This window comes from Ascaphus truei, chromosome 6, assembly GCF_040206685.1.
Source record: "Ascaphus truei isolate aAscTru1 chromosome 6, aAscTru1.hap1, whole genome shotgun sequence".
Taxonomy (NCBI): domain Eukaryota; kingdom Metazoa; phylum Chordata; class Amphibia; order Anura; family Ascaphidae; genus Ascaphus; species Ascaphus truei.
In genome coordinates, this window is record NC_134488.1 from 104,555,707 (window position 1) to 104,576,814 (window position 21,108).

Consider the following 21,108-nt stretch of genomic DNA (forward strand, 5'->3'; position numbering starts at 1 on the left):
CAAAGCATTCTCTCTGTGCACATGCTTCTCTATGATACCATGTAGCTGGTCAAACCCTATTATTTCCTGCTTTGTTACAATGTTTTTGTGTTGTTAGGATGCACAATGACGTAGAATGGCACGAAGAGGTGAGTCACACCTGAGCAACCAGGGTTCAATGTATGTTGATCTTTATTACTGAAGGTGTTGAGGGGAGACGTGTTCTGGTCACAAAGCAGCAGTAGTTCTGATACTACATAAAACTTCAAAAAGGTAGGAAAACTACTACTTACTTTAAACCTTTTGACGGTCACAGGGGAGGGGGGGACGTGCATTGTTGACTCCGATATATAATTTTTAAATTATTTTAGTATGTTACACTTTTCCTTTACTTGTCATTTTGAAGCTGCTAAATTGGTTTCTATAAAACAAATACTCTAAATCTATCCAAAACAGCTGCCGTGAGGAAGTAGTTATAGATGATAATTTATATAAACACAGTATGTTTCTGCTGACGGCTTAATACCAATTTATTTTAACCACTGTCACGAACGGCACACCTGTGAGCACATGACTTGTATATGTGACAAAGGTTTATACACAAAGCTATCCAGCTGATACAATTCACCTCGCAAAGTCCCTCAAATTATCTCCACGTAATCGGTCACGCACGGTACTCCTGTGAGCACGTGACATGTGACACAGGCTAATACACCCAGCTAACTCGCCTTCCACCCACGCAAGGTACCTCAAATGAGTAATGTCTACCCTCAACCCGTCACTATATCTTAACTCTGCTACCACAAGCAAAGGGGGTTATTAAGAGGGCGAATCAGGGTCACAAACCAGTTGCCCCCAAGACACCCTTCACTGCACCACCACCACCGCTGGACACTCAGCCACCGGCCATGTCGCCAATAAGGTAAGTTAACTTAAGGTGTTCTAGCAGTTAGGGGGTTAAGGTTAGGAGTTTTAGGGTAGGGGGTAGTGTTAGATTTCTTGGCTGGGGAGAATAAACTCTGTAAAGATTAATATTCTGCTGCGCTTACTGTATCATTTCTGGACTCTCCCAATTGCAATACCTACCAGATATATAAAAGAATTTCAATACAGGATGTTCAAATTTATATGGCAAGATAAGAGTCAGAGACTGGTTAGATCAGTCATGCATGCTCCAAAGGCGGTTTAGCAGTCCCTGACATTAAAAAGATATTACTTTATGGTATGGGAGGAGTGGCTGTGAGTAAAGACACTGACTGGCACTGAGTTGGTGTCGGCTCCTTGTGACCTTGGGCAAGTCACTTTATCTCCTTGTGCAAGTCACTTTATCTCCTTGTGCCTCAGACACCCAAAAAAAAACAGATTGTAAGCTACACAGGGCAGGGACCTGTGCCTGCAAAATGTGTCTGTAAAGCGCTACGTGAAACTAGCTGCTATTATTATTACTACTTTGCATGTCACTTAAAAGTTTTTTTTGGCAGTCCCCTCCTAAAACCTACCAAATGGGTGGACATAACCTGTGTACTTGCCTTTTTTTCTTTGGTTGGAAAGTAATACACAGGCGGTTCAACGAATATCTTCAAATATAATAAACTTCACTTTTAAATATTTGGCGTCTGGCCAAATTTGACACTCTTCCCCCCGCCCCCTTTTATTTTTGATGTTTATCCTTTGAATATGTATATTGTTTCTACATTTTGTAATATTTAAATGTTCTTGAAAAACTTTAGTAAACTGCAAAAAAACAGCAACCAAAAAAAAAAAAATTTCGCTGGTAAGTATCTCGGGAACATATGGGTCCATGGAGCTGATGAGACAGGTTCAACTCCAGGGGACCCTGTGGTTCCAATCATGTGTAGTTTATATGATTTAAAAAAAAAAAAAAAAAAAGGGGGGGGGGGTGGTTAGACGGGATTGCTGCTTTAAATTAAGTTGGCGCTTTTCTATTTTGCTAGCAATGCATCAGAATGGCAAAAGTATCAATTTAAATCTCCCCACAAACATCGATGGACAACAGGCGGTTCCCCTGCGGCCCCTAACTTCCTCTTTCCTGTCCCTTCGACGTTTGTTTGTCATGGTGGCAGAGCTACACGAAGAGCAGGGAAAAACAGGAAGAGTGGTGAGAGGTGGGGCAGACAGTTCCAAATGAGTGGAAATGGGAGAGGGATGGGGCAGGGCAGGCTTTATGTCAGTGCCATCGGTGCTCTTCCCCAGCCAAAATTAATCAGATTTAAACTGATTACCGGAGTTGGGCTGGGAGAGAGCGCAGGGCTTCTGTAAGCGTTGGCATCTCCTGCTGCCATGTGACAATGGGCAAGAGGCTCTGCATGTCACATCATAGTCCTGGAGAAGGCAAGAGGCCCCCCGCATAGTGCACTGGGCCCCACCATATTCCCAGCTGGCCCTGGAAAAGGGGGAGGGGTGAAACAGTGAGGGGGAAAGAGATCAGAGGAATAGGCTACATATGAACAAATAGAAGGCATTATAGTGAGCAGCTATATTTCAATAAATTGTACTGCCCTTTTAGGGGCTGGAGGGACTCACCTGCAGTCCTTAATGTATATCTTGTTCCCCACTATTGCTCCAGAACTATTTACCCAATGTATAGTGCACCTCCCTTATTTACAGTCAACTACTGTATTTAAAAATGCACCTATTCATATTTTTATCATGCATAAACTAAGGGGAAGTTTTACTACAACCCAAAATAATGCTCCAGTACAGGGATCCTCAAGTTCTTACCTCAAGGGTTACAATTAGGCCAGGGTTACAGGACCATAAATACCTAGGCAAGTTCTCAGACACGATTAGGTTGATTAATTATGGGTTCGAGAAATCTTGAAAATATAGACTGTTGGTAGCCGTCAAATTCCAAACTAGCGTAATAAGATCTTATTGTCAAGAATATGTTGACAACATGTACTTTTGCAGGTTATGGAGTTTTGAACTAAACATGTGAATAATTTGTTTACAAAGTTGTGCAAAACATGAGGATCACAAATTCTCTCCCTATAATGGTATTTAAACTGAAAGACAGCACGCAACATTTGCAACCAAACATTTTACATTTTGCAGACATGTGGCTAAAACTTCTTACAAACACAAGTTATTAATTTTGAATACTTTTCTTTTAGGGAGACATACTAAGCAATGGACAAAGATAGTGACAAAGGGACAGACCCAACAAAGGAATCCATGAAGATGGATACAGAAGATTGCATGAAAATTGCAGCCACTGAAAATGAAGCGGATCAAGTGACAGAAGCTGAGAAAGTGCTTGAGGACGCTATATGTCAATACTTTCTCATGGGACGTTGCAGATTTGGGGAAAGATGCAGAAATGTCCATACAGATTTACTGGGTGCCTCACTACCAATCCCAGTTAACACAGATCTAACAGCAAAAGGAAAAAAAGCATCTGAAGGAAAGGGAAAGAAACCCCCCATGAAAACAGCAGATGACGTTATCTCCCGAATTCAGTGGGACACCAAGTTACCCTCGGAATACTTTTCAATAGGTTATATTGACAGATTTTTGGGTATAATTGAAAAGCCATTCTCTGCTTTTTGCTGGGAGGATTTGGCCTCAGTAGGTCATGATGTTCTTGCCATACCCAAACATCGCATTCAACATTTCAAGTACCAAAGTTTGGTGGTGTGGGACAAAACTACTCGCACTGACAATGTGTTTGGCTCAACAGGAAGCGGTATGACAATTCTTGATATTATTGACAAATATGATGATTTGATGCTAACAGAAAAGAATTACATGCATAAAAACAAAGATCCTCAGGATGATGAAGATTTGGTTCTTATGGAAGACAAATATGCAGATGACGAATGTAGCATTCCTGTGGAAAAGGACAACACCCAGAAATTGAGGCCTAGTCACTTTGTTGCCATACACATTAGCAGTGAAGAGGTGAGAAGCAGTGTAAAAGAGATTCAAAATACACTACTGAAAACTAACCCAGACATGGCAACGTTTTGTACTCCACTACAAACACTGCACATAACATTGTGCCTTCTCTATTTGGATACTCCGGAAGAGATTCAGAGAGCGCTCTCAGCCCTCCAAGAATTGAAGTGTGAAATTCAACGAATCCTTCCTCCAAGCCTCATTCTTAGCTTTGAAGGGCTGAAGGATTTCCATTCGCGTGTGCTTTATTTGGCACCGTCTGCTATCCCAGAAGTAGCCAAGTTTGCACGCGCCTTAGATCACAGCTTTCGCAGTAACGGTTTAACAGTAATAGATTCAGATCCCAACAACCTCCATGTAACTATAGCAAAAATTCCAAAAAATGTTGCAAGAAAAAATCCGAGCCTTCTTTTCTCCCATGCAGTCTATGGAAATACCGAAGTTACACACTTCGGGGCACAGCCGGTTGACAGTCTTAGTTTTTGTTACGCTGGGAGTTCAAGACGCTCGGATGGCTTTTATACAACACTAATGGAATTCTCCTTATATTGATTTTGGACTGATCAACTGACATTTGCCGAGTGGATGTCTAATGGTGTTTTAATTCCAAGTGAAATCAGAAAATCAAAGCAAATCCAATCTATATCAAGGGGAAAAAAACCTGGCAACTGAGAAAGCGGTTTTGTAAATCTGTATAACTTCAGTATAAGAATAAATTCACAAATGTAAGTTGCTATATGTCAATGAATTACATAGGTATGTTAACATTAAATAAAGGTCAGTCTAAAAATAAATAAGTTAGGCAACTCAAATTTATTTATGATATTAAAGGGAGGGAGGAAAATTAAAACATCTGGAAAAAAAGGAGCATTTGACGATCAACTGCTCATTATTGCACATTATCAAACTTACATTTTCAAACAAAGGGAAATTTGAGGGGGGAAAAAATTCAAAATAAAGGGGGCTGTATAAAGGGGAAAAGAAATACAGAAAGGTCAGTGACAGGCAAAGAAAAAAGGGTTGAAAGAGAAAAAGAAATTCTGGAAGCTTAGACAAACTTAATATTTACCTGCAGAAAAATAGGACACATTATCAGCAGTGAACAAGAGGGAAGGAAAGAGAAAAGGGAAAGAGAAAAAGGAAGGGTACCAAATTAACAAGGAATTATAAAAACTGATCTCACAAGTTGTGAGCTCCAGCAGCAAACTGATTCCAGATCTTTTCTGGCGGGTACTGTAATTTTCTCGCTTCTTATTAGACTTCTGTCTCCATTTGCAGATTTGTTGCAAGTGAAAAGTTCTTTTAAGCTTAGTCTCTTTTCTGCCGGGTAATGTAGCATATGGAGCTTGTGTTACTCCTCCCAACCTTTTTGAGCTGACTATCTGCGCTGCCTTCTCTCCAGAGCCACTTATGATACTTCTGCGAGGCGAGTGGACAAGAGGCTTGTACAAGTGAGGTAAAGAGAAGAAACTGAGACATTGTTAGTTTCTATTCATAGCAGGTTCACATAGCAGTTACAACAGTTTCAATATTTAAAATAAAAAATAATAATAAAAAAAAAGTAGAAAAATCCCTTTGTCCACTCCAAGAAAAAAATCCTTATTCACAAATGTACATTAATAGCTTATGCACAAAGCTATAAACGTTATTTACAGAGAGCCTACTTCTGAATTAAGAGCGAAAACTGTAGTGAAGGCAAATGTCGCTTTATACATTTCACTGCAGTGTAATCAGAAACATTCTTTCCCTCCAAAAGAAAGCCCCTTGTATGGTTCCCCTGAAGAAAGCAGACAGCTATCCCTGTCCACAAGTTTTCTGAACAATGTTAGGCTAACATGCTTTCAGATTTGCATTCTGTAAGCTTTTTTTGTGTGACAACACCAATATCTTGTTCCCAAGTCCTCCATCCAAAACACTTCAATATTCAAAATGCACTCAATTACATTTATAGAATACAAGGAAGGGAATCGGCAGGAGTCAAAATACTGTCAAGAACCCAATGACAAAGCTCCTCTTGCAAATAAGCTTGAAGCCAAATCAATTCCATGATGAAGACTATATATAAATAATATATAGACAAAATATGGCACTCTTGCCAACAGAACACAGATCATTCAAGACTATGGGGCATTCTAAATCTCCCATCCATGTTCTTCCAGCAAATGGAGCCCACCACTAACGGTTCAGGATGCCTCACACCTATTAATCCTCTGATCCAGAGGCTGGCGATGGGTAACTGACCATAGCAGGTAGAGAAATAAGCATCTGATCTTAGTTACACACTTGGTGTGAGCTTAAACATGTGTTCTGAAAACACATTTATGGTTTCCGATATAAAAAAAAAAAAGCACAGATTTAGAAGCTTGGCAAGACCGCCAAGCTCAGCTTGCAGTCGATCTTGCTGGCGTCGTTCCCTGCGTACACTAGGGACAGAGAAGCCAGGAAACTCTGGCACTCTTCCTCGTTCTCCAAGGCCAATTCTGACTGAACGTAGGAAACTGGGAGCACCGGCCGAAAACTAAAGAATCGAAACAAAACAAAAAAGCAGTGGGGGAAAAAGGAGTAAAAACACATGTTAGATCAATAATGGTATTATGTCAATTAACCAACTGAAAGAGTAATCAATCTGTTTTGGTTCATTATGGCAGATCTTAATACACAGAACATATACCCACCTTCCATAAATTCACTAAAATAGAGTAATAGAGATTGAATGAACACAATCACAACTCAAATCCTACACATTCTACCACCTATGGTTTACATAGTAATGTTAACAGTTAACCATATCACTTAAAGCAGCAATACAGGTTTCATTCATTGTATTACAGGATTGAAGCAGGGGGTCTCTGGGGACCACCTGATTCCAGAGATACTTACCTCCGTAGGGGTGTCAGTATGTATGCAGCCAAGGAATGTGCGCCTAACGAAATGGCAGCGTTTAAAATGTTCTGTGGGCCATTTACTCTCCACAGAGACACCTGCACCCCTACAGACTGAAGTATCTCTGGAAGCAGGGGGATCCCAGAGCAGAAATTAACAGTTCAACTCCGGAGACCGCTTTCTTCAATCCTGTATTGCTGCTTTAAGCGCAAACCAACTATTATGGACCATAACAGACTATTAATGCTGTTTTATACGCTTAAAGACAGATGCCTTTTTCTTTTTTAACTTACATGGGCACATATCTATCGGATTTCAGTAGAAGGTAAAACACTGCAATTAAGTAGCACTTTAAGGTAGGTCAATAGAGTAGATTTAAAAAAAAGAAAACGGAAAAAATAAGTAAGATAACCACACATACTGGGTCAATGTATTTTGCTTCCTGAGAGTCAATCATTCTTACTTCCTGGTATCTTGTTAAAATGACTATGTACTGGTTTTTAGTAAGAACACAAAGCACAACAGCCATTCCATTACTATTTGACCAATTATGGCACCATTGTACACATGCAAACGAGAGCAAACCTACATTTACCTGGGGTTTTGAGGACTGGCAAACAGTCCTATGGACAAAATATTTTAGATAATTATTTTAATGGGGGTCAGCGAAATTTAGTATGCTACTGTCCTTGGTTCACTTTCATCATAGGTAGGACTGTCCCTTTAATATGTTGGCAAAAAAGGAACACATTTAACCGAGGTATTTAACTATTGTGTGGCCACACCAAAAATAAAGGACAGGTGGCACTCACTGAGCATGTCCACCAGAATCACACTCCGCAGTCCATATGTTGAAGTAAATGTTGCCCTTTATTGTGGAGCACGCAAAGCAAACAACCACGTCTAAAGCCTCTAAGGGAGTCCCTCTCCTGAAGAAAAGCCCTCAGAGGCTTGAAATGTGTTTTTGCTTTGCATTCTCCACAATAAAAGGGCAAAATGTCCTCTAATATGTTGCCAATTTTACCAATGTAAAACATGCTACAATATTTTACCAATTGATAAGCTATTAAAAATAAATGCATGCTGGAAATAATGGGGCAGTCAAGTCTATTAAACATCTGTAACAGAAGAAAAAGGTTAAAAGTGAATTACGTGAAAGTGATCAATATAAATACATGCTTAGGAATGATCGTCTCAGGGTTCCATTTTCCTTATATTGGACTACTCTAATAAATCTTTAAAATCAAGACCGACTTCTGTCCATTACCTGGTAATTCAATGCAGCTTTATCTGTTTATGAATGATATACTTACCTACAGTTTGGAAGGCTACAAGAAGTGTTTCTTCAGTACCAAAAAAGTTTGTAAATAAAGAGCACGATCTAAAACAACGTTTCTGAAGTTAATCATCTAATACGCAGGAGCTACATTCTAAGCTATATTACTTTTACACAAACACCTACCCATTGCTAACACACAACCATCCCTCTCTTCTCCTCCCCCCCCGCCCCCAATCATGGGAATCATACCAATTGGTAATTTAACCCATTGAATGCCCTGCAACATAGCTACTACGGCATGGCTTCTGGCACACTGTGCTCCATGACGTAGTAGCTACATTAAAAATTACTTTTCTTATGGGAGATGGTGCTCAAAAGGTTAAAAATGATCATTATGCATTTAGTTTATATTGGGTTTCCATTTCTTTTTTCATTCGACTTACCATCAAACACACAAAAAATCCAATTTAATGTAGTTTTCTTAGTTACTAAGAAAACTGTGCAACTTGAAAGACTACTGAAGGAGAAAAAAAATCTATTAAAAAAATAGTTACACACTAAGCAGCAGTTCGCATTCCTTCTACCACTGCGCAAAACTAAATGTGATAATTAACAGAAGTATTTAAGATCCCTTTGGTTATTTAAAAAGATGGTCAAAATGGCAAGCATGTTTCTGAACATCAGACTGTATGGGTTTTGTAGCTAACTGTTCATGGAAAAACACCAAATTATTCTGCAGTTAAGTGATAAATTCATAGACCTGCCGTGAGAAATATTGACAGTTGTAGCATCTACATTTGTGGACATTTCACACCTCATGTACTAATTAAACCTAAAATTGTACAACATGTTGCCTGTTTTTTTTTTTTAATTATTATTACAAAACTAGACTACTAAAGAATATGACCTCTCTGAACCTTCCTATAGCTATGGGATTCATGTCACTGAATTAAGAAGTGCTTCTGCTGGGGAAAAGGGGAACAAATCCCCATTCTTTTATCAAGACGGTGGAATTTTACGTTTCTAACTAAAAACGTAATTGTTAGTCAATATCCCCTAAGCACCATTGCACTTTAAAACACCACTTCAGGTTCCAGTTTGATTTTTTTTTTAGTTGTAGGATTGAAGCAGGGGGTCTCCGGGGCTTTACTGGGTTACATTTCAGCTCCGTGGCCCCCCTGCTTCCCGAGATACTTGCCTCCATAGGGGGTGCCGATATCTCTGCAGGTAGCAGCTCCGACGGGACTAAAATAATGACTGCTTAGGAAGCCGTAAAGTTATCCCTTGCGGGTTCCTAATGGCCCGCATGACAAGAGACATTTAAACATGAAGGAGATACCGGCACCCCCTATGCAGTTTAGCTCCGGAGACCTACAAAACTATAACTACAAAATAAAAAGAAACAAACTGCAACTTGGAGTGCTGCCCCATGGGTCCTTTTGCCTCGCTTATTGTCACAATTAAGATATGAAAGACATTCTGTCTTTCCAATGAACAGATATCACCAACTGCAAAATAATTCAGCAATTCTGAAAACAAGGAAATAAATCTGGTTAACAGATGGAGCATTGGATGGTGTTCACAAGGAGACCAGTGACTGCACTAAGAATAGAAACGCATGGCTTTAACAAGCCCAACTGGGGTCAGATTTTTTTTTTATGTAATGCTATCTAATTGCTTCAGAACAGAGGTTAAGCAACTGAGGCATAAGGAAAACTATGCAAAGAAAATGTGATGGCACCATTTGAAGGATAATGGCAGAAACCCAATTTGGTACTGAAAAAAAGCTGTAAAGAGAAGGCTTGATTAGTTTAACTGCCATGGTGACCTTCACATACGTTTTAATCATGGCCTTAAGGGCAGCCTTCCTCTCCCTCTCTGCAAACTTGTCGATGAGAAAACCAGACATGCGCGGTGCTTTACGGTAAAGATTGAAAAAACGGTGATAATTTGAAAGGGCCCAAGCATTCCGAAGTGCCAGCGCATGTGCAACACAAGGGTCGGTCTTCAACTCTTTGGTCAAATATGCCAGTTCTGTTGTTATATCTAAGGGAAGAAAAAAACAAAAGATTATGTATAGCTGTTCAACTGAACAGTGTCAGAATACTGCATATTATACTAAATAACTTCCTTACCACCAGAGTTCGTAGTGAAGATATAGTACAAGATGCGGTAGGCTGTAAACTCCCCAACATTCCCTGCAAGATTTTCAGCATACAGAGATTTTAGCTGCGCTTGGCATTGGTTAAACTCCTCATGGTCCCCCTAATGACGACATGCATGAAGAATATGAATTGTTGGTACATACCTCATACAAGTTGCATGGGTAACAAATACTTCAATTTACATACATTTTAATTATCTTCAAACACTTGACTGAAAGCCATTGTACATAAACACGGCAGGCTTCTAGTTATTGGGATTACAGTGGGTTTAAAACAAAGTGTTGAGAAAAACCTAAAGTAATTTCTAATACACATTTATGGGGGAAAATAATTTTTTCTATTGGTAATGAGATTCAATCAGTTTTCTGCCAGCACGGAATATTTAATATAATGGCTTATGCAACCAAAACAATGACATGCATTAGAACAGGGGTGCGCAAACGTTTCCCCGTGCGCACCCCTGCCTGCTCTCCTCGGCGCCTTGCCCCCCCCCCCTCAACCCCAGCGTCAAATGACACGCCGGGTCACGTCGCCATGGTGACGTGACCCCGCAGTGTCTATTGACGCCGGGTTACCAGGACGACGCGCCGCTGGAAGGGAAGGCAAGTATTTATAGAGGCCTTGTGCGGTCCCCCCAGCATTTAATTTAAATGCCTAGGGCGAGCACGGGGGACCTCTATAACTGCCCCCCCCCCCCCCAGAAAATCTAGCACCCCCCAGTTTGCGCACTGCTGCATTAGAACACCAACGTACTAAAAACATTTTAAAGTTAGTTTTAGCTTTGGATATTACATTTAGTCTAATCCTTTTTGTCTCCGCCTCCCCTCCATTACCTTTTCTCCGGCGTTTTCTGACGTCATGTGACATCGCGTTATGCCGTCATTTGGCGACGTGAAGCCGCCGGAGACAAGGTAAGGGAGTTAGAGGCGCCGCGCGCTCCCCCAGCATTTCATTTAATATGTTGTGGGGAAGAGCGGAGGGCCTCTGTAAGCACTGCACCCCCCCTTGAATTTTTACGTGCCCCCAGTTTGTGCACCCCTGCCCTAATCCATTGTGTATATAGGCTGGGCAACCGTCACAATGTAGATTGTACAATAGCAGCCAAGTTAAGCAGCAATCTGCTCTGGCTTTTTTAAGGGTGCGATCGACACAGGAATATCCCAGAGGAAAAAAAATCTTATATTATCGCGCTCGATCCAGTGTGAATGATTTTCTTGACCACCACATTATTGCTCCAATGTGCATTAATACCATCAAAAAGAATATGAACGTTTAAAGTTGATTTTTTTTTTTTTTAATGCAATCGGACCATACCTTTTCTAGTGCTATCCGTGCATGGGTTTCATACACTTCTACAGTGAACTCTGTGCGAATTCCCTGAACCTGGGGGAAAAAAACAGACAGAATTTTAGACCTGCTCATCTTCCAAGTCAAAATCTATATAATTTATGCGGAGATGCAATTTTTATGTTTTTACATAAGAGACAAATGCACCAATCCATCTTTCTCCCCAACACATACCGTTAAATCTTGACGAATCGATTTCATCTGCTCACAGGCAAAAGCATAATCTTGCTTCTCCTTAAAATCAGCCTTCACCATTGTTAGAGACCTTTTCAATACCTGTAAATCGGACACAAAACAGCTCATTGTTATTAACAGAAGCAACAGTCTATTCTTGAAGAAAGAAATGTTCATGTATGCATTATTTTATCAGCGGAATACATTTAAGAGACTTGATTTCTAAATAATCTTGTTATACATGAAGTAATCTATTTTTACGGGTCAGAAACTATAAGAGGATGAGTATCAGCCATAGTCATTAGTTTAACAAAACTACAATTTTCAATAGCAGAATATAAAAAGAACATATAGATATATTACAAATCACTAACGTCCACACGCCAGAGGTGGTGTGTAAACATTCCAAATACAGGACACTCGCAGACGGTCGTTTCACCAAACGCACCGTCAAATCGGAAAGCTCTCCTGCCCTGGTAAACACAAAACAGCCGTTGTCTATGATATATTTGGAATGTTCACTTTCTCTCGTATGTGGAAGATAGTGTATTTGTGGTACATCTATATATTGTCTTGATAGTCTGCCATATGAAATTGACGTTTTTATTATTGAAAAATAAAACTTATTTTAATTACTAGTAGAGCACCCATCCTCTATTTTCTCATCAGTTATACCATGGATAGTCTGATGGTTTGATCCATGATCATTATTTCCCATGAACTTTGGGAATGTGGCAAATATTTACATAACATGATACCTCAAAGCAGTCCCTGGATATCTTTAAATCATTTATTTTTACGCAGTTGATAGTTTCGTTCTTGAAACAAAACACTGACAAGATTTCATTTCTACCTTTTGGAAGATAGGATGATTTCAAGCCTAAACATTAAATCTGCTATATTCTCCATATGCATATATATTGAGCATGTAACCAATTAAAATAAGTTATTTAGTATTAAGTTAGACATTATATTGAAAAATGATAAGCTGCCTCTGCAAAGATAAGATAAATTAATCTGAAGACTGGTAGGTGTAGAAATGTTTGTCTGCTGAGTTGCAAGAGTTTGGAATCAAAGGTTAGTTAAATAGTTAGTAAAAGACAATACAATAGAGGTGGAACAGATAAGGTGAAGATAAGGAACATAGGATTAACTAGTTACTTAGTGACAGAACAAAGAGGGGTCTTCTAAATCAAAGTAAATATTGCTTAAGTAAGAAACAATGTTCTAATGTTGATGACTGACCAAGAACATTTTGTCTGACAGTGAGAAAAACAGGACTTGCTAAACTGTATGAAGATTGCATTTGGATTGATACATTATTCTGAATTCTAACACCAAGCTAAGGCTAGGTCCCCAGTACGTTTTACAGCGCACGCGTTGGCGTGTGCTCACGAACAAGTACCACCCCTAAATGGGGCTAGACCCTGTATGTACCTTCGCATGCATTTGGCAGCCGCGCTCTACGACTAGTTTTTGAAGAGACAGCCAAATTGTATTTACAACTTGCGATGAAGGGGTGGCCACGCCCCCCCCCCCCCCCCCCACCCGGCGGTTCAGCCAATGAAGGTGAACCAGCCGCGTGAGGTCATGGCCACACCAATAAATTGAGAAAAAGAACCGGACCGTGGACCATTTCAACGGTGCGCAAAGTGGGGGCACTGGATTTGTCTGGAGCAGGGGGGAGGGGGGGGGGGGCGCGGGCGGTTGCAGAGTGGCCACTCTCTTCCCTGAGGCATTTAAATTAAATGCCAGGGGATCGCGAGGCCCCTGCAACGCTAAAACTTACCTGGACTCTGCCGGCGTCACTCGTTTCCATGGCAATGCGGCGTAATTTTCATGTGACCTGATGTCACCCGCGTCAAATGATGCTGCGGGTCACGTGACGTCACATCACGCGAGATAAGGAGGGGGAGGCTCAGAACGGAGAGGAGCAGTCTGGGGGGGGGGGAGGGGGGGGTGGAGGGGCACAGCAAAAAAAAAGTTTGAGCTCCCCTGGACTAGTTGATATATATTGAACGGTGGGACGTTTACTTGCACCCATCTAATGAGCAAATGTTCACTTTTTATCGAAAAGTACATTTGTACTTGAATAAAATTGATTTTTAATGACAAACATTCAAACAAAACAGTAAACCATCCCAAGATGCTTTTAGTTTTTCCCTATTGTCACAAGATTAATTTAAATTCTGATTTCAATGACTACTGCGGAAACTGAGGAAGTGGGCCTCTGCTGTCTAATTACAATTGTTGAAAGATTTACTAGTAGTTAAATGAGAAAAGTTTATAAAATGTAATCTCACCAGCACTGGTCGCACAGTTGATGGGTCAGGAGCACACGTCAGGCGCAAGTAATGTTTGGTGATATCTTGGCAAGTACCAACAATTTTTAGCTCATTCCAGTCAAAGTTATCGGACCCACTAGGGTCCAGGTTGTTGATCTGCAAAACAAGTGGCTCCATACGCAGCTTCTTGGGACCATGGCCATGCTGGAAACGAGCAGCCCGCTTTTCCTTCTTGAACTCCCTCTCAGGGTCCTCGAAATCCATGGAGGCATTTTTTTTATTACGGTTTCTCTTGTTGAAATTGTGATCATTTCTAACAGATAAGAGAATCCACAGTTACGACATCTATTGCCAACATATGCCAGCATTTCAATGCAGGATGTTGTAATAGGACAAAAAAAAAAACCTGTATCAAGTGTGAAACATGCAACTTTCATATTCAGAAATGTATAGAGCTTTCACTATACCAAGTGCAAATGTGATGGCTCTTGCTGGTAGAGATCACTCAGTTAATTTCAAAACAAACTAATAAAAATCCTTCCCTAACTGCCCAATTTACAAAAGGATATGTTGGGATAAATAAAAGTTCCACATTATGTCCCCTCACCTACTGACTATTTCCATAGGCTTGATTAAAAACGTATCTTCAAGGAAGTATTTAAACAGCTCTGATAACACCATTCACCACCACCTTGGCCTCGAACACATTCAAATGATCTTAAGGTTTTATATGCGATTCCAAATACATGCATATTTACTCCAACTATCCATCTCCAGATCATCCTTTATTTTAAAAGCAGCAAACCCATTTTTATTTAATTTTTTTGTTGTTGCAGAATTGAAACCAGGGGAGTGTGGCCCCGTGTAGCTTTAATATTCCCAGCTTTATGATCCAGTAAAATAAAATCATACATGGAAAGCGGGGATGTCCAATAGTAAGTTACAATAACATGCTGTGATGACATTGCAGCTTCCTATTGAGCACATTTTGAGTGTGACAGCATATGATATGGGTAAATCTCAAGAACCATGGCCTCCCTAAAGATACAAATAGGACGGTTTAGCTCCAGGAGAATTGTAGTTCTGTAAAGATTTAAAAAAAATATATATATATATATATATAAGAAGGGGGGGAAGCAGTCAATGTTACCGCTTAAAATATATTTTACATATACATATATATATATATTTTACATATCTCCTTCCCCCGATGCAGCCAGGTAATGATAAATTAAGAGTGACAGAGTGACAGTCACAGATTTCGTATGCACCTTTTACCCCTCTGCATCCTTCCCCGACCCCGATCCATGTGTCCTCGACCACGTCCTTTCTGAAGGTTTTTACGGCCTCCAGGTCGACTTTCACTAGCAATTGAGCTGCTGTCAGAGTCCGTGTGAGAATCACTGCGTGAAAACAAAAATTTGGCAATTCTTATAGCCACATCACATAGAGAAAAAAAAAGAAAGAAAAAAAAAGGCTATCAACAATTTACCAGCTTCCTACCTGCGGCGGTAGCGCCGTTGAGGAGAGCGTGAGGATGACCTGGATCTGGACCTAGACCCTGTGCTGGAGGAGGAGCTGGATTCTTTCATGAAGACATTCCTGTTTCCAAACTTGGGAAAGAAACCAGCCCCACGGCCTCTTAGAGATACAGCAGCACTGCTGTTCCCGCCACCTCTTGTAGACTGTGTGACAGTAATACTACCCCTCTGTGTAATGCTGCTTCCATGTTGGGACTGCAGAGGAGCTTCCCATCGTTTTTTCTTTGGGCTTTCCTTTACACTTTCCTTTCTAAAAAAATAAATAAAGTTTGCATTCAATGGTTTAAGACATTAAGGACTACTAGCCACTAGCCACATTACAGAAGTACCAAACCTATCATGGCAGTAACAAGAACCTCATTACAGAACTTAAAGCAGGAATCCAATCAGGGCCCTCATTACCTACTGTATCGGTTTGTGCATGTTTGTCCTCACCCGTATGCAACTGGCTATGTTTTTGTAACACACAACACTGTACTCCATTGTACTGCTCTGCAGAACGTTGGCGCTTCCCAAATAAATGATAATACACATTTATGCTGTGCAACAAATGTATTTACAGTAACAAAAAATTAAAAAGCTCATACCCTGGCAGTGGCTCTCTACTCCAGTCTAAAGTATAGGCTGATCCATCTTGCAATCTGGCTTGCAAGACTTCCTTAAGGAGTTTCTCAGTTCTATCTTTATCTTCCTCTGTCTCACACGCAGTAAAGCAGCGTTGAACATATTCTTTCATAGCCTGAGGCCAATCTTCTGGTTTTGCTGCGGAAGGATTGCTGGAGTGGGGGGGGGGGGGGGGGGAAACCATGCCATTAATAAAAAAAATAAAACACCCTCGACCAAGAAGTCTTGATCGTCTTATTTGCCACAAGAAAATATCAAAGGAATTGGAGAAACAAATTTAAGAGGAGAGGGGAGGAACCATTTGGGAAAGATTACAAATGCAGTCACGAAAAACAATAATAATTTAGAGTTTGTTTACAAAATGGCCTACAGTTTGTCATGCAAGCATGGAGAAAAAATGGTCTATATTATGAATCAATGTTCAACTATTTAACAACACATACATATCTGTGGGATAACATTTCATACACTATAGAGTATTGGTTTCCAATATATGTTTGGTTAAGGAATCCTACTATATTGTGATATTCTGCAGAATCCTGACGCTCTCTAATAGAGCGTCTGAGATCAGATGCGTTGTAAGGAACGCCAACCCTCTCTAATAGAGCGTCTGAGATCAGATGCTTTGTAAGGAACGCCAACCCTCTCTAATAGGGCGTCTGAGATCAGATGCTTTGTAAACTCTTCTGTATTTGGCACAGCAAATGCCACCTTTTACTTCATGTCTTTTTAACATGGAGCCCTATAAGCATATGCCTGCAGTATTACACCGCTTTTCAGCCCAACATGGGATAAATAAATGCATAGCCAGTACAACACAGACAGCCGTTAAGAACTTGTGGGTCTTTTTATAGTGTGGCAGGTTATACTAACTTTGCAATCCCACATTACATAAGTTATTGTGGGTAAAAAAAGTGACAAAACCCTCCACCGTACAGCAAATAAAAATATCACTTGTGAGCACATTCACATGTGAATCTGTATTTGGTATAATTTTCAAATGACCTGAAAATTGCACTGAACAGTTTAGGGATGCCCGGGGAGCGCAGGGATTCCTAGTAAATCTGGTTGAAAACCAATGCGTTATAGACCACTAAAAGAAAACAGGTTACCCGTGATCATTGTGCTTCTCCGTGCTTTGCTGGTGCTGTTGCAAGTGATGGTGAAGCATGTGCGACTGCTGTTGTTGCTGTCCAGAGTTGTTACCGTGATGCTCAGAAGAACCAAAATTTTGGTTTGCCATTACAAGAGGTCGTTTCTGAATGTTAAATTTTAGCCCACCAGATCCAGGAGACTCTGTAAGAGAAAAGAACCCACAATAAAGTCTGAGCCGGCGAATTTGTTTGCGGTTTTTTTTTTTAAATATAGCTTTGAAGCAGGGAGGGGGGGCGAGTGTTTTTTCCGGATTTGAACCCCATTAATTTCAGCTTTGAGGACCCCCTGCTTCTGGAGATACTTCCCTCAGAATTAGGTGCCGGTAGCAGCTCTACTCGGCTGCCAGAGTTCACAATATATCCGCTGTTGAAAGCTTTTGGGTTCTGCGGCCCAATAGGAAGCCGCGTCATTGGTGCAGCTTCCTATTGGCCCATGTGACGCAGAAGCTTTAAAACTAACGCCCTGCTTGCTCAGCCGGAGCTGCCAGCTCGGAGGCTGCTATCTTCGGAGGTAAAACATCTCTGGAAGCAGAGGGCCACGGAGCTGAAATTAACAGGATTCACGTCTGTGAGACACCCCTGCCTCAAAGATAGTGAGTGCACTACAATCCGGAATAACTCAGAACTATTAGCAGAAGGAAGTTTGGAAAATTACAGAACTTCTCTTCGTTTGGGCATAGTTTGGGATAGTTTACTACATTTTGACCATTAAACATTTTACAGAGATTCATTACAATTGACAAATATGGTTATATTTGAAGCAGCAATGCTTACTGACCAAAACGTATAATTATACTTACTTACAAATGTATCCTTCCAACTTGGGGCAAACTATGCAACTATGAGACTTAAAAATGGACGCTCTAGAGCAGGGGTGCGCAAACTTCCTGCGCCTCACCCGAATAGAATTATGCAGGCACGAGTCCCTGCTCTACTTTTTCCACAATAATTTTGGAGCCTGAGGTACAGGGAGATAAAGGGACTTTCCCAAGCTTCCACTGGGATTCCAACCAGGCTCACCGGCTTCAAAAAGCACTGCCAATACCAATGAGCTACTAGTTCTTTACTGTGAGTGATTTACAAATCTGACAAGTTTGTAAGAAAACCAAAGCAAATAGAAGACTCACGTTTCATACGATTCCACAACTGCTGTCCTTTCTTTGATTTGGGAGCTTCAGTATAGGAATGCTGGTTATAGTTGGCAGAGTTCGCTGCTGAATGTTGCTGTGACTGGTTTCCCGATGATCCCCCTTGTGGGCATGACTGTGCCATATTGTGGTTAACACGTTGGTGATGTGATGCAGGTTGGTTATTAGATGTGGGCATCTGTGACTGAACATTACAATAAGACATTCCATCTTCCATTCCAGGGACAGGTGGCTGAAAACAAATATATGGAAACGCTTATAAATGATTGTAGCTAGTAAGGATCTTATTTAATATGGCGAGATATGGGGTAATCGTTAATGATTCACTTTAATAATTACATTAGTAATAGGGAGTAGTAAGCACAGTCCTGTCTTGGAAAAAAAAACATTGAACCACGGACAGTATGTACAGTAGTAGGTAAAATGTAGCTGGCTGAAAATAAAAAAAATTCGACAAGTATAATAATTCGCAAGTAACTTTAAACATTTATGGTAAACAAATACCTTGGAGTGGTTTACAATCTTTAGCTAATGTATTTTGATGAGACGACTTTCAAGTACCCCAAGCTATGTTCTCTGTTTGCAAAATAACAATTAAGCCATCTCTCAGGGCTCATGACATCTCTCAGGGCTCATCTCACAGGGAGCAGTTGAAGGAGATAGGACAGCTGTACCACCTCCCCCGCTCAAACAATCAGGCCCTGCAAAAGCTCCCAACTCGCGTTCATTTTTAAGACCCTAGCAAACCTTTTAGACACTAAACAGAAATAGAAGCATTTTAAATCCAGTGTTGCAGATCACAAGTGAAGCATTGTATTTTTACAAGATAGAAAACAAGTTTCTTTAAGGATAATTGAATCTTTCTAAGGAAGCCACACTGATCCATTGTTTAATATAGATTATATATTTTTTTCTGAGCCGCAATGTTGGATTGCCCCCTTGAAGTATAACCTGGAAAAAATAATTAGAGTATAGTACTTATTACAACTGTCTTTGTACATTATTAAATATGGAGTATAATCAAACATCAAAATAGATAGAACACCAATACAAGACACATGTGAGCTCTGCAAAAATTGTTGTTGGTAAAGATTGATGCATAACCACCCCAACCCCCCACCACAGAACACAAAATGTAAGGAAGTGAGGGAGTGTGAAGTGCATCTCCTGACAAAAAAAGAAGAAAAAAAAGTGTATGTATTGCGGTTAATGAAGTCTAATTACTATGTTTTTTATTCAAAGAACAGAGAAAGATTCTGTACACGTATTTTTAAATATGTGCAGCAACTCTCTCTATATTCTTCCGATTACCATTTCTCTGTAGAGGTGCTACCTAGAATAGTTTCAGTTACTTGGTATTTGACAGTGGCTGTTAGTTGTATACATATTTGGGAAAAAATCCTGAAGGTAAAATAAGTGTGTCTTCCTATAAGAGCTAACCATACCTGGTTCAGATTTCCCTGGTGCTGCCCAGCTGTAAGGGACTGCGGTGGTATTGCGGTTTGATAAGTGCCAGGCATTCCATATTGACCTGGTGTACTATATCCCCCATACATGTTCTGTAAAACAGTTCACACACACACACAGCTGTGACAAGGGTTAAGAAGTGTTGCACAACCAAAGTCTACATCAATTATAACAGAGCTTTATTATTTAACTGTAAAACCAATTGATCCCATTTGTACAGACATGAAACAAAACAAGTCATAACATTGTTCAGTGCGCTTTCCTTTTGCTTCCCACAAGGGCCAATGGAGCTGCTCTCTGTACAATAGCAGCAGATAACAGATGGCGGGTAGCATGACCCGGGAAATGCAGATACAAGGCCGTGACTGAGCATCAGAGGGAGGGTCAGTCGCAAAGGGAGTAGGAAACCTTGCAACTGCAGCATGCTGAAGCAAAGAGATTGAAAAGTAAAATAGGTATAAGGTGCAAAGAGAATGACAGGAATTTGGGAAACTGTACATTCCTATATTTGCCCCCTCTATGGTTTTTCAGCCCAGTTCTCAGAAAATGTTACAGGGGGCTTCTAAGAATGTAGATACCATTTTCAAGGCTGCAGCTAATAGGGGAGGGAACAAAGGAGGACAGATAGAAGGAGTAGAGATGCGAGGGGAGCAAAATCACATGAGACAAAATGGAAGATATGAGTATAAGTGACAAAAAAAATTTCCTTTTTGCAATAACTCCACACCGGAAACAAAGAATAATGAGTAGACAACAGATTATACAGTAGGCTTCAAAAAGTTTTATTTACCAGATTTAAAAAATGTTAAATATAAATAGGAAGGTCTAAAAACTACTATGATAGATCGATTTTGAATCATGCACAGGGATGACTTTCACCTGCGGCCCCCCAACCACTGGCTACCCCAGCAGCCCGCACTCCATCTCTCCCCACAGCAGAGGAGTGGCGATGTTGATGGTGTGAATTGCAGCTTCTCCCCACTCCCTCTGATATTTAACGAAAGTGCTAATTGCTACATCCCAGGGAATAAGACGGGGGAAAGTATTTATCAATGTGCCAGCATTAAGAACCTGACCGGAGGGGTCGGGGGGAAAGCTTGTACTCACGGCTCAGATTTAGAGATCTATTGAGAGTGTGTACGAA

The 21,108-nt window shown here is 40.5% G+C and overlaps 2 protein-coding genes across 7 annotated transcripts in view; one reads left to right on the forward strand and one right to left on the reverse strand.

The window, feature by feature from the left end:
• On the forward strand, positions 1 to 7,507 carry LENG9 (leukocyte receptor cluster member 9). Of its 3 annotated transcripts, none has more exons than XM_075605522.1 (2): positions 1 to 128; positions 3,114 to 7,507. In XM_075605522.1, the coding sequence occupies exon 2, from the start codon at positions 3,130 to 3,132 to the stop codon at positions 4,447 to 4,449; it is 1,320 nt and encodes a 439-aa protein (XP_075461637.1). In that variant the 5' UTR covers positions 1 to 128; positions 3,114 to 3,129; the 3' UTR covers positions 4,450 to 7,507. The 3 variants fall into 3 exon arrangements, with proteins under 3 accessions (XP_075461637.1, XP_075461636.1, XP_075461638.1); XM_075605521.1 differs by having other exon boundaries at positions 2 to 252; XM_075605523.1 differs by lacking the exon at positions 1 to 128 and adding an exon at positions 422 to 901.
• Positions 4,692 to 21,108, reverse strand: part of LENG8 (leukocyte receptor cluster member 8) — a 24,602-nt gene continuing 8,185 nt past the window's right edge. For 3 of the 4 annotated variants that reach the window (XM_075605518.1, XM_075605517.1, XM_075605519.1), the window contains exons 5-15: positions 19,943 to 20,056; positions 18,477 to 18,729; positions 17,308 to 17,491; positions 16,159 to 16,347; positions 15,534 to 15,821; positions 15,302 to 15,433; positions 14,049 to 14,343; positions 11,746 to 11,847; positions 11,539 to 11,607; positions 10,195 to 10,324; positions 6,191 to 10,105 (exon numbers count right to left, since the gene is read on the reverse strand). In XM_075605518.1, coding sequence (XP_075461633.1) covers positions 9,726 to 10,105; positions 10,195 to 10,324; positions 11,539 to 11,607; positions 11,746 to 11,847; positions 14,049 to 14,343; positions 15,302 to 15,433; positions 15,534 to 15,821; positions 16,159 to 16,347; positions 17,308 to 17,491; positions 18,477 to 18,729; positions 19,943 to 20,056 — 2,136 coding nt within the window. In that variant the 3' untranslated portion in view covers positions 6,191 to 9,725. Of the gene's footprint in view, positions 10,106 to 10,194; positions 10,325 to 11,538; positions 11,608 to 11,745; positions 11,848 to 14,048; positions 14,344 to 15,301; positions 15,434 to 15,533; positions 15,822 to 16,158; positions 16,348 to 17,307; positions 17,492 to 18,476; positions 18,730 to 19,942; positions 20,057 to 21,108 lie in introns of all 4 variants that reach the window. The other variant, XM_075605520.1, reaches the window with a different exon arrangement.

Coding starts and splice junctions, on each gene's coding strand:
- LENG9 (XM_075605522.1), top strand. CDS start 3,130: ATGGACAAAGATAGTGACAAAGGGACAGACCCAACAAAGGAATCCATG.